At 39.4% G+C, this 12,714-nt stretch overlaps 1 protein-coding gene and 1 pseudogene across 1 annotated transcript; one reads left to right on the top strand and one right to left on the bottom strand.

Annotated features, from left to right (window-relative positions):
• Positions 1-218: 218 nt before the first annotated feature.
• Positions 219-2,023, top strand: LOC126631838 (uncharacterized). The gene is made up of 2 exons (XM_050301996.1): positions 219-1,182; positions 1,269-2,023. The coding sequence occupies exons 1-2, from the start codon at positions 826-828 to the stop codon at positions 1,887-1,889; spliced, it is 978 nt and encodes a 325-aa protein (XP_050157953.1). The 5' UTR covers positions 219-825; the 3' UTR covers positions 1,890-2,023.
• A 3,243-nt stretch (positions 2,024-5,266) lies between these two features.
• Positions 5,267-10,131, bottom strand: LOC126631835 (serine hydroxymethyltransferase 7-like; annotated as a pseudogene).
• Positions 10,132-12,714: the final 2,583 nt, after the last annotated feature.

Here is a 12,714-nt window from a genome sequence, read left to right as displayed (position 1 = left end):
GGAAATGAGGAAAGAAGAAGCCAAAGAGCACTCAAATCAAAAGAATAATATTGAAACCAAAAGAGAATTAGAAGAGGAACGAGAACAAGTAGAAACTCAGTCAATCCAGTCAAACACTTTACAAACCAATAAACTCAAATCCAAAACATTAAAAAAATAAAATATCATACAATTCCAACTAGAATTTTGTAAACATACCCACTTGCATTTGTACCTCTCTCTCTCTCTCTCTCTCTCTCTCTCTCTCTACCAATTTCTCTCTCTACCCCCCACCCTACATCTATAAAATTGTAAGAGAGAAAAGTAAGAAATTGGAAGGGAGCTGGCTCATGAAAATTTCATGCTCTGTTTCTTGTATAAGTATACCTCTCCTCTGCTAATTAGCTAATGACCCAAAACATCTCTCTCTCTCATTCAGAAGAAGCACACACAGACAGTCTGTTTCCTTTTTGGGTATTTTTTGAGGCTTCTATTTTGTTTTGTTTCATAAATCTTATGTCTTTATAATTAATTTTCACACATCGTTTCATCCCATCCCATTAAACAATGAAAATGGCATATTACCATTCATCCTTTCCCCTCTATAGGAAACACCCATCATTGCTCCCAACAATCGTTTTCAACCTTAGAAACCTGAGCTGCTTCTTCTTCTCCTCCTAAAGATATTCCCTCCTCATAATCCCATTCCTCTCTCTCTCCTCTCTCTCTCTCATCCGTTTAAATAGCACCCTCTTTTTTTTTAATCCCACACAAAATTTCAAGCTTTCTACACAAGCAAAACAAAAGATATTTGAAAAGAAATTGAAAAGGAGAGGAAGATTAAAAATGGATCCTTCGTCCACCAACTCTGTCAATGGCTTCTATTCGTTTCTGACTCGAGGGATCGACGATCTCGAAAGGGTCTATCTTTCGAACAACTTCATGTCAATCCAATTCCTCCAAAGGGCTCTTTCCCTTATTCGATCTTTCCACTCCCAGCTGACCCTTCTCGTCCAGAAGCTCCACTTGCCCGTCGGGGACAAGTGGCTCGACGAGTACATGGACGAAAGCTCCAAGCTTTGGGAAGCCTGCCATGTCCTCAAGTCCGCCGTCTCCGCTATGGAGAATTACTACACTTCCGGCCTCAACATCACCTCCACCCTCGACTCCCACCGCCATCTCACTCCCCAGCTCTCTCGCCAGGTGGGTTTTTCAATTTGATCACAAATTCTCAATCTTTAACTTGCTTGATACGTTTGACTGATTCGTTGTGGTATTTCGTCGAACAGGTGGTGCGCGCGATTTCTGGGTGTCGGCGAGAGGCGTTCGGATTGGAGGAGGAGAACAGGGGGCTGATGGAAACGAGAATCCAGCCGCTGTCGCTCAAATTCGACGAAAGGGTCACCATCGAATCGAAGCTCAATGGGTTCAATGGGTTCAGGGGAGTCCTGTACGCAATGAGGAACGTGAGCTCGCTGCTACTCATGATCTTGCTGTACGGACTGGTGTTCTGCTTGCCGGAGGAGGAGTCGAGCTTCTGCAGGGGAGGGTACAACGAGGGGTGCATGATCTTCGGATCATCGTTCATGATATCGACGGCGAGGCTGCAGCAGAGGGTGGCGGCGGAGATCGGGCAGATCAGAGAGAGGCCGGGGGTTCTGATGTGGGAGTTCAGGAGGTCGAAGGGGGCGATGGAGGAGCTGAGGGGGGAGCTGGAGAGGGGGGGCCCACAGGGGGTGGTGGAGTGGGAGGTTGACGGCGGCGGGATTAGGGAGGGAGTGGACAACTTGAAAGCGTGTTTTGGGGTGCTGAGATCTGGTGCGGAGAATATTGCGAGCCAACTTGATGATTTCATTGATGAAATTGTTGAGGGGAGGAAGAAGCTTTTGGACTTTTGCAGTCATAGGTGAAAAAAAAAAAAGTAAAACAATATTACAGAGTAGAGAGAGAGGTAATTAGTTATTGGGTTTTATTTGTACCTTTTTAACCCTTCTTCTTACTTCTGTTTGTATTTTTTTTTACTACCTTTCTTTTCTCTCGCGCATTCTCCAACTTTGTTCTAGTAGTTACTTACTAGTTATCCGTAATTTAGACTTGACGTAGCGTTGACTCATCGACAGGTAGTTACTGGTTATCATGGTTGAATCCATGAAGAGGGGTTTTATTTTTTTATTTTTTTTAAGCTACAAAACAGCTCAAATTTAAAAATAAAATAAATAAATAATGCAATTATGGGTGCAAGATCTTCCAAGTTGATTTAAAAAAAACACAAATGTAGAAGAAAAAAGTAAAAGTAAAAAAAGGGTTGGGTGAACAAAGATAGGAAAAAAATGGAATGGAAGCTTCTTGTTACTCTATCTTTACACTTGGTGGCACAATCAAAATCCTCCATTAATTTATTAACTTCTTCAAAATATTTAATTTATTAATGAACTAATATTTAATTATCTTGGATTTGGATAATTTTTTTATTTTAATTAAGCAACAATCTAATCCAGATTACGAAAACAAAAATTCGCACATATGCACTAACAACTGCTTTGCTTAGTTTGGATACGACTATGGTTACCATCAAGTACAATTTGATTACGACCAAGTCTGCGCTACCAAAGTGTTGGTTATGATTATTCTTATTTTGAAAAGGTTTTCCTCTTGCCTCTAATTGGGGTTTTTCATGGTGAATCTCTTGTAGGAGAGAGAGAGAGAGAGAGAGAGTGAGTTGAGTTGTTATAGTAAATGAGTCATGATTCTAGTTGTGAAAGAATGATGAAAAAGGCCAGGGTTGAGACTGTAGCAGTCTCTTCTATGTAGGGAAGAAGAAGCACCACTCATGAATGAAGATTCCTGGATTTGCTTTTATGTCAAAAAAAGCCAACTTCTTTTCATCTTAGAAGGAAGCTTTTGTCTAATTTTCCCTTCCCTTTCAAAGCAATGGTCTTGATCATCACCAAACCCTATCTCTTCCTCCCTCACATGTATTTCGGTCAATCACGTAATGAGAGTGATAGAGACTTCATTATATAAAATCAGCTTTTCTTCTCCATTCTTTAGGTTTCGGAGAAAATCTTATCACGTATCTTTTAATCACCATAAAAAATTTCTTGTTATCAACTAGTCACATAAGGAATCCATTAGTCATTTTACGAGAGACATAGTAAGTTTTCTTTAGTAGTCCGGACGGTTGAGTAACTTGAAAAATGAACAGTGAAGATTGACGGCAAGAAACTAAACCGTAAGGTTGTTTAAATAGTCAAACTACCAAATTCAGAGGTAGATGTATAATAATCTAAACCGGTCACGTATATAATTTTGCTCTTTCTTCCCCCTTCTTTGGGGGTTTTGGGTTTGGGTTTTTGGAAGAAAATATTATTAAAATAAGAAGGGGGGAGAAAATTTGGGGTCACTTTCTTTGCTTGTCAACCGTATCCCATGCTTTCTAGCTTTTATCCCTGCCGGAAATTCATGCCTTGCCTCCCTCCAAGGGATCTATAGCAGCGTCCAACATAAGCAAAACTAATATAATATTCCTCAGATCCAAGAACTATAAGACAACAAAACATATTAATTTAAGAGAAATGTTAAAGGGACCGTTCTCAGTGGAACTATTCATGGACTTTGTACAGGTGGATTCAAGATTTGAACTTTGAAATTTCAGTGTTAAATACAAGTTTTTTAGATAGAAATAGCACGTGAAATGCGTAAAAAAAAAAATCAATTTATTCACATGGAAGACTTATTATGCACATGTCAATATATATTGACATATGCCGAAATAATATAATGAGTAATATAGAGAACTTTTTGAGCTTTGGCCCAACATTTTGAGATATAACTAACATATATTACATCAAGCATTTAGAAGAAACAAAAGGGACCCGTACTAAAATTCAAAGAGTCATCGGAAGACCTTCACATGTATATTTTTCGGATCTGGGAGATCCTGAAACCACCTTAGTCCCTGTTTCTATTGTGCAAAAAATATAAGGTGACATAAAATTCATGAAAAACCTCACTTTTAAGAGTGCCTCCTTGATATTTCTTTTATTTTAATAAATAGGAAAAATAGTAAAATTAGAAGAGAAAAAAAAGGAAAAATTTGAAATAGGTCCAATTTTTAGTTACTTTTGATTTTTGAAATAAGTTCAATTTTTAATTACTTTAGATCCATATCAAAAGACCCCAAAAAAAGCAGAACACCAATGCCGAAAACAACATAAAGAAGCACTTTTGGCAGAAGCAGAAGCAAGCACCTCTGAGTTTCTCTGACCCAACAAGACATTATCATCCTTAAAGCAGCAAACAGCGGCTTACATTCATAACCACCACCAAACAAAAAACCGCACCATCAATTATTATGATTCCTTCTTTTTCTAAATAAAAGAAGGAAAAAAAAAAAGGAAGAAAAAAGTGCAGCGTGAGAGATTTTTCAGCTTCTTTCAGTGGAGGTATCATATAAAAATCTGCAGAATGTTTAATAAATTCCGACAAATGTAGTCTCCGGCTCTGCTGCACTAAAGAGTAAATGCACTTGAGCTTTTTGTTGCATCGATCAACCGCTGCAATAGCTAAAGCTTCATTTGTTAAGAGAGGAACTTGGATGGTAAGAGTACACCGCCACAGTAGAGCCCCTCATACACAGTGTGACATTGTAGTATCAGTCATGAACACCACTAAGAGCAACGTACATAGAATATAGAATAGATTCACTATCACAATGATATCTCGGTCTAATAATACAATACAATTTAAACCAAAAATCACGTGATATGGCTTGCTCCTCTTCTAAATAGTTAACACAGAGGAAAAAGCCGAGTCCAAAAGTGGAATTGACAACCACCCAGATGAAGTGTATCTGATGACAGATGGCCAAAAGAAACAGGCATAACTCTGTTCATTGCAGTTTTCATGATTCCGGCCTTATCTAGAATCCAGATCAACATCATAGGCGAGAGAGAGAGAGAGATGGTTTGGTATTGCTGTGATTATAATCTCATTTTTGCTGCTTCACGTTTTCAGTTTTTTTTTACCCAAAAGTGTAATAAGCAGAGAGAGAGAGAGAGAGAGAGAGAGAGAGAGAGAGATGGTTTGGTATTGCTGTGATTTGAAGAAAAAAAAAACTGCTTCTGCTATGTTGTGAGAATAATCTTATTTTTACTGCTTTTCAGTTTTTTTTTCACTCAAATGTGCGAAAATATGCAGTTTTTAAATGTTTACCAAACGCCTTTTTGAACTCAGATTTTTTTGATACCCACTTTTTATAAAAGAACCTCAATACCAAACCAGTACATAGGCCAACCTAATCAATTTAGTTAATTACACCTTCACCAAAAGAAGAAGAAGGTTAATAATTTTACTTCCTGTGATAATATACAAAACAACCAAGACATAGTGAGGGCAGGAATTTCAATGTGGCAGCGACTAGTTGTGAAAATTTGGCAAACATATTTCTCTAATTTACAAGAGATCAATTGGAAAGAGGTCGCACTTGGTGCGATGGCAAGTGCCTTCGCCCATGAGCGGTAGGTCTCGGGTTCGAGACTTGGGAGCAGCCTCTCCATAAAATGGGGGTAAGGCTAGCCGACATTCACCTCTCCCAGACCCTGCGTAGAGCGGGAGCCTTGTGCACTGGGTACGACCTTTTTACAAGAGATCAATTGGAGGCAAAGAAATAAGAATTGTAGGTTTACCAAGAAGTCAAGATGGTAAGCCACAAGTTAATGTATCAATCATATCCTGGCATTTCAAACTGGGATGCAAATGTTTCGACCCGATTTCTGAGCTCGTAAATATCTTTGCTGTTCTTGAGATCTTTGATAAAATCTTTCTGGAATTTTCCATATTCCCTCCGTATGGAAACAGTGATCTGAGCAGCCCTGAGAAGAAAGTCTGCAATTGTTTCAAAATCTGACTCCACGCAACCTCATGTACTCATAGCAGGAGTTCCTGCAAAGACGAACAAAGAAAGGAGAGCTTAGCATCCATTATGATACAATGACATAAGAGCAAGAAAATATAATTTGAGAAAGGAAAACCGTTGAGCAAAGCCTTTCATTTTTTCTTATTTTTATTTGATCAGAGGTTGAATCGATCATCAGAAGAAGAATTAGGCCAAAAATTAGGATACATTCTGGGAAAATAAAACTTCCATCGAAGAGAAGCAAATGAAAGGCTTTCATAAAAATTCTCGTAGAATCGAGAATGAAGTTTTCATTCTGTACATGCCTATTTCCCAGATCAGAAAGAAAAAGAAACCATAGAATGCAATTTCAGAATACTGAAGATAAAATTCAAATGCCAAAGACAACTCACCGATTCTCACTCCTCCAGGAGAAAAAGCACCATTATCACCAAATATATATGTGGCACATCTCACAGACCTTTTCGTAATTCCTCGCTGTATCAATAAGATTGTGAATGGGAAAGGGGTTGTAGAAGAACAGTCGCACACTTGGATATGTGCAAATGGAAGATGCTTATTGAACTACTGAAACGATAAGACCTCCAACCATCATTCACTATTGGGAACAAATTAGCTACACCATTGCTCCTTCTACAGCTATCACTCATAATAATCAGATATGTACAGCAAATGCAGGTAAGACCATTTCCCCTAAACTTTATTGCAAACTATCGTCTAGGGTCAGCAATTGATCAAATGACTTGCCCTATTTTCTAAAAGGTAAGCTGTCAGGTTGGTGTTTCCAACTTTCCATCCCGGTAACTTCCATTTTTCTCGTCCAACACTACCAATGACCAAAATTTCACAACTAATTAGGGGTGGGCATTGAGTGGTTCGGTTTGGGTTGAGCCTCAAGGCCCTCAACCGCTAGCTGGCCAACTAGGCTCAGGTAGGCATTTCAACAAACCATTTTTCACTCAATAAAATAGGTAACCAACCCACCCGACCCAATGCTAGGCGGGTTGGGTTGGGTTGGGTTGGGCGGGTTTCGGGTTGAGCTTCATGCAAGCCTAAGAAACAAATTGTTATATGTCTATAAGCCTAAAATACAACCAAATAAAAAATGTCACGAAAAATGAATTGACCAATAGAAATGAAAGCATCAACTAGACAAAAAAATTGTATATGGGCGAATTGGTTATCATTGGGCTCACCAAATTTAAAACCGCAAAACACATGGATTTAGTGCGCGGGTGGGTTTTCACCCAAAATTTAATTTTCTGAAATTATATCTGACCCAACCCAATCCATGTCGGCTGGATTGGTCGGTTGAGCCGTCAATATGCCCACCCCTACTACTATGAGAAGACATATTTCCTTTCTTCAATCTAATCAGCTTCTCTTTTACTTACAAAAGTTTATCATGACATGCTTAAACTAGATGTGAGACACAAACCATCATGAAACTCAACAGGTAAACTGTGCAGTTACTCTACCAATACCTAAAACTTCATAATCCATTCTGTGACTGTTGGGATGGTTAATATTATAATACCTGTTAAACCAAGAGCAGTCAAATCCCAAAGCAACAAGTGATTGTCGGTGCCCCCAGTAACCAATCTGCATTTTCTTCTTAACAGAGCATTAGCTAAGGCCTGGGCATTCTTCTTCACCTGTTGCATATATGCTTTATATTCTGGAGTAGCTGCTTGTTTTAAGGCTATGGCAAGAGCAGCAATATGGTTGTTGTGTGGCCCTCCTTGTAGTGATGGGAAAATGGCAAAGTTTATCTTTTCCTCAAAATCGTAATGGTTATTGCCATCCTCATTAGTATGATGTTTGCCTTGCTTCCCTAATTTTGGGCCTTTCCTAGAAAAAATAATACCTCCCCTAGGACCCCGAAGACTTTTGTGTGTTGTTGACGTAACAATATCACAGTAATCAAAAGGACTTGCACATCCCTGCAGTAAAGAATAGCCAATAAGTAAGAACACATAATGCATGTTCATTATCTTTCACATGGGAAAGGCATGGAAGAAAAAGACTAGTCAAATGTACAAAATTACACCAAGTTCCAGATAACCAAATAACGTTACTAATGATTCTTAGGCACAAAACAGATAATCCATACAAAGGAACATCTTACCTCTTGCTAACAATGTATAACAAATCAATATTTGAAGGCTAAAAAAAAAAAGGGATCTCCCCCCTGCAAAGAGATTTGTACTATTACAATATGTCAATATATCAGCTAGAACACTCATGAAATGTGATAATTAGTAACACAAGATAACATCAAGATGAAGAAGGCAGAAGAGTATACAAATGAGACACTAGGAACCAAGAACCAAGTAACGGTTAGATGTGAGGTGCTTGATTTTTGCACTGTCTCCATTGTGTTATAAAATTGTAAAGGGGGTGGAAAAGCTTTTTCCAATTCAAATCTAATCTAATGATGATAACCCTCTCACATTGCAGCTTACATTATACTTCCTCAGAAACAGAAATCTATCACCCATAAAAAAAAACCTGCAATTATATTTAATGTACATCAAAATAATCCCAAAGACCACTTTACTGGAACATGGCAAATCTAAAACCTATTTGCATTAACTGTCCAGTTCCAACTTCCAATACATTATAGGCATTGATTGGGTAACTCATAAACTCAAGGTTTATTGATGGTAGAGGTGAATGATTATTCAATTTGAGGGGAATAGACATAAAAGAAGCTTATCCCTTCTAAGCATACCACTTTGGGGGGATTGGAATGAATATGTTTCCTTCATTTAAGTTGAACACAATTATTTTATATAAGTTGGACACAATTATTTTATTTCTTCCCTTCAACGTACCTTGAATATAGTGGGTATACCAATCCAATCCTAGATACCCAATCAAGTCCATATGTTTAAGTTGATGCATTTGTATCTGGTTATAGTATATTTAAACCGTTCAAATAGCATTTGGTAGCGAGCAAATAGGACATGTTATGATAACTTGAGGGATCAATTATTTGTTTTCCCTTCTTCGTTGTGAACAAAAATGTAAGAATGGCTCAATCACTCTGACCCTGGTTGAAAACTTTTTCAGCCTATTTCCGAGCATTAAAACTATATAAGGTTTTCTACATTGCCAAGTACTAGGCACACAATCGCCCTCTCATACAACAAACAGTGTACAACTTAGGAAATAGCTCTCAAGAAATTATAAAAGCATCTATCATGTACAGAATAGGTTAACTAGTTCTGCAACTACACAAAACAAAACAAAAGTTGGGATATCAAATTTCAAACCTTAGCTGCCGTAAGACCGCTGATATGAGCCATGTCACACATCAACACAGCTCCGCATTTATCCGCAATGTGCCCAAATCTGAAATAGTCCCACTCCCGAGGGTATGAACTCGCAAATAAGTATCGTAATCAATGTACCCTGTTTGTGGGTTCACCTTATAAGGCAGACTCTCAAAGAAAATCGAGGAGGCCGAGACCTTCTTCCCACTAGGAGTATAAACCCATGACTCATGTGCCCTCCGGAAGGCGAGTCCAACCCCATAAACTGATCATTTGGGAGCAAAAGCCCGGTGTAGACTGCGAAATTTGCAGAGGTACAAGAGTAAGGCTGGAATCTGGACATTAACACCCCATTTCTCCGAATCCAGACCAAAAGCGGCCAATGCGCGCTCGCAACAGAGCAATTCAATCTGATCAATGTGCTGATTGCCCGTGTAATATCTCGCTCCGGGAAAACCCTCCGAGTACTTGCTCGTCAAGTGGCTTCCCAGAGTTTCCATCACTGCCCTGCATATAAAATTCTCGGAAGCGATCAATTCAATCCCATTGTATTGGCGACGCCTCTCCTTCTCCATAATTTCATGGATCTCGGGATCCGAAACCGCGAGCGGTAGGTTCCCCCAAGACCGAACCGCCTGAAGCCCCCGGATTCAACCGCCAAACACTTCGACGGGTTCGGAGCAAATCCGGACTCATCCCTCGGTCTCTTCGGGCAAATCGAGTGCCGCAAGAGGTTGAATTTCTGGTCTCCGTCGCAATCGTCTCCGTTGTCGGGACTGATTTTCTCTTCCTTTATGGGTTCGCAAAACTGGCTCCATTAGTGGATTGTTAGGCATACAAATTTGATTTGACTGGTGAACTTGACTGACAAACTGACAAACTTGACTGATAAATTGGTTCCGATTCAGGCAGGCTGATTGTGCCGGCAAACTGATTTAGGTTCAGGTTACTGTTGAGAGTATAGCCGACCCCACTTAGTGGGAAAAGACTTTGTTGTTGTTGTTGTTGTTGTTGTTGTTGTTGTTGTTGTTGTTACTGTTGAGAGTATGAAAATAACCCATCTAAACGAATGGGATTTCCATATTTCAATTATTTCAATTGTAGTAACAAACAGTAAGAACCAAACAGCTACTAACACTTGACGATCACAAAACAATTTCACATAGGCCAACAACTCGTGTAGGCCTCAAAACCAACCAAGCCCAACAATAGCTTCAATCAACAAGGGCCAAATAAGGCCTTCAAACAAATCACGACAGCCCAATAGATTGTGGGCTCCAAACCCAATTTTTTTCTTTTTTATTTTTCTATTTTCTTTTCCTATTCCCTATTTTCTCTTTCTTCTTTTTTATTTCTAAATCAACCATAGCATTACTTATTCTCCAGTGCGACATGGATGATGGGTGCAGTAGCAGTAGTAGTTACTTTAAGTAGAGGGGTTCAATACATGAAAGATGGCAGTGGGTACAGACCTGGGTGCGGATAGTAGAAGCGATGCGGAGCAACAATGACAGTGGATGCAGAAGATGGAGAATGTAGTAGTGGGTTTGAGAAGATGGTGGCGTGGTGGTTCAAGCAGGCGAGGTGCAGATTCAGTCGGATTTGCAGCGGGTGGTTCCAGTGGGAGAGTGGTGGTGATTTGATGAGGAAATGATGGTGGGTACGGTTCAAGCAGATGCGAGTGCAGGCTAGTCAATCTTCAGACTTTAGGCGTCTACTCTGGTGCGACGTGGCTATAGCGGCGGACATCACAATTTGTTTTTTTCAATTTAAAACAAAAGCCTAACGACAGGAAACAGACACTACGAGCATGCAGATTAAATCCCAAATGATGAAACCTGTTAAAAACCAGTGGCAAAGCCAGGATTTGCCGAGGGGAGGGGTGAAATTCAAAAGAGTGCAAGGTTCAATCGAAGCGGTTGCTTGCACATTGGAGAGTGCAAAGTTTTGAGTTAATATTCATAGCAGAAAATAATATCTCCACCAAAACGGTTGTAAGCAATAATATCAAAGTCAATGTAAGAAACTTAAATTGGCTAGGATTAGATCCTAAAAAATGTTAGGCGCTAGCCAAACAGTGGACTGAGACCTAGCAGTTAGGTGCTTATGTGAGATCTAGGCAGGAGCCTAGATAAATTTAAATTATCGTAAAATAAGCATTAAACAATATTTATATTGTTTTTAAAAAGTAATACAATATTTATAAATAATGTGAAAGTTTAAGATAAATATGGTGGGAGTCTTAAAAGAGAAGATAAAAATATCCAATTTTTATTGACTTAGGTGGCCTAATAATCGTCCAACACCTGTCTTTAAAACTCACACCTAAATTCTTGCTATCTTGATAACCGGATCTAGATCCTCTCCCGATCATTCACTGCGGATCCACGTGGACCAATTCATTCTAGCCCTTGATTTAAATCTCACGGCCTAGTAATAATTTTCACTTTTTAATTTCCTTGACTATTTCACGCAAAAAGAAGTCTTTTTTCTTTTACCATATGCATCTTCTTCATTCTTTCCTCTTTAAGCTATCCATTCCCGATGAAAAATGAAAAAAATGAAGCAACAATCACAAAACAAATCTGGTGGGGAGGTATCAAAAGAATTAGATGGATTTAAGAGGCCTTGTCCCACTTTCGCTCTCTTTTGCCTAATCTCTTTCTCTATTTGCAAGTTTTTCCCTAAATTTAGTCTTCCGTCATCGGAATAGACGCCTATCTTCTTCCTCCCTTCCCTGTGCCAGCCGCTCTGTTAATCCCAACCTCATCCCTCCAACCTCTCTCCTCCGTCTTTGTCATTCTTCTGCAAATCCAACCAAACTATCGCCCTTCCTCTGCAAATTCAACCAAGATAGTGCATCGGCCAAAACTAATTTTTACAGATGCCATGAATTCTGATGAGAATGAAGGGGCTGAACCAGCGCTCATAGGTGTGTTTTCTGGCAAAAGGAGGAGCGGCCGCCACTCTTCGCCGTGACGTAAGTTCGCCATTGCTAAAAACCCTAAATCGGATGGGCTAGGCCCATTTACTAACTAACAAGAAAACTCAAATAATCATAAAATACTAATATTTTCCAACACCAGAACCAAAATTTCTCACCAAAAATGTCAAATTTTGAAAAATTAAGGGCTAAAATTGAAAAATAAAAATCTCGAGGGTCTCATAAGAGATTAAGGATTTTTTAGGTGTAGAAGCAACAATAGTAGTAGTGGCTGCTGCTGTGGCGGAAGAATGGTGATCCTGTGGAAGTTGTTGATGAAGAAGTAGAGTTCTCCATGCACAAACTCTAGAAACTGCCTGAGATTTAGCGAGTTCTGGTGTAGAGAGAGGGGAGAGAGAGATAAAAGAATTAGGCCATTTGCGTATATATTGGAAATGGAGTGGTGAATGGAGTGTGAGAGATGACGAGGATGAACCTGGATGGGTTTGGGGTTAACCCGCGATCGGTAATAAGCGGTAGCGTTGGGTTTCGTTTCGGTAACGAAGACACGTGGGGTGGGACTTCTGGATGTTGGTCCACCTAGATGAGTTGATGTC

The sequence above is a fragment of the Malus sylvestris genome, chromosome 8 (assembly GCF_916048215.2).
Source record: "Malus sylvestris chromosome 8, drMalSylv7.2, whole genome shotgun sequence".
Taxonomy (NCBI): Eukaryota; Viridiplantae; Streptophyta; class Magnoliopsida; order Rosales; family Rosaceae; genus Malus; species Malus sylvestris.
This window is presented reverse-complemented; position numbering and strand designations above follow the sequence as displayed.

Bases quoted from the DNA above. Each gene is read 5' to 3' on its own strand.
- LOC126631838 (XM_050301996.1), top strand. From the start codon at position 826: ATGGATCCTTCGTCCACCAACTCTGTCAATGGCTTCTATTCGTTTCTG. The intron at 1,183-1,268 runs GTGGGTTTTTCA...TTCGTCGAACAG, and splicing joins CTCCCCAGCTCTCTCGCCAG to GTGGTGCGCGCGATTTCTGG.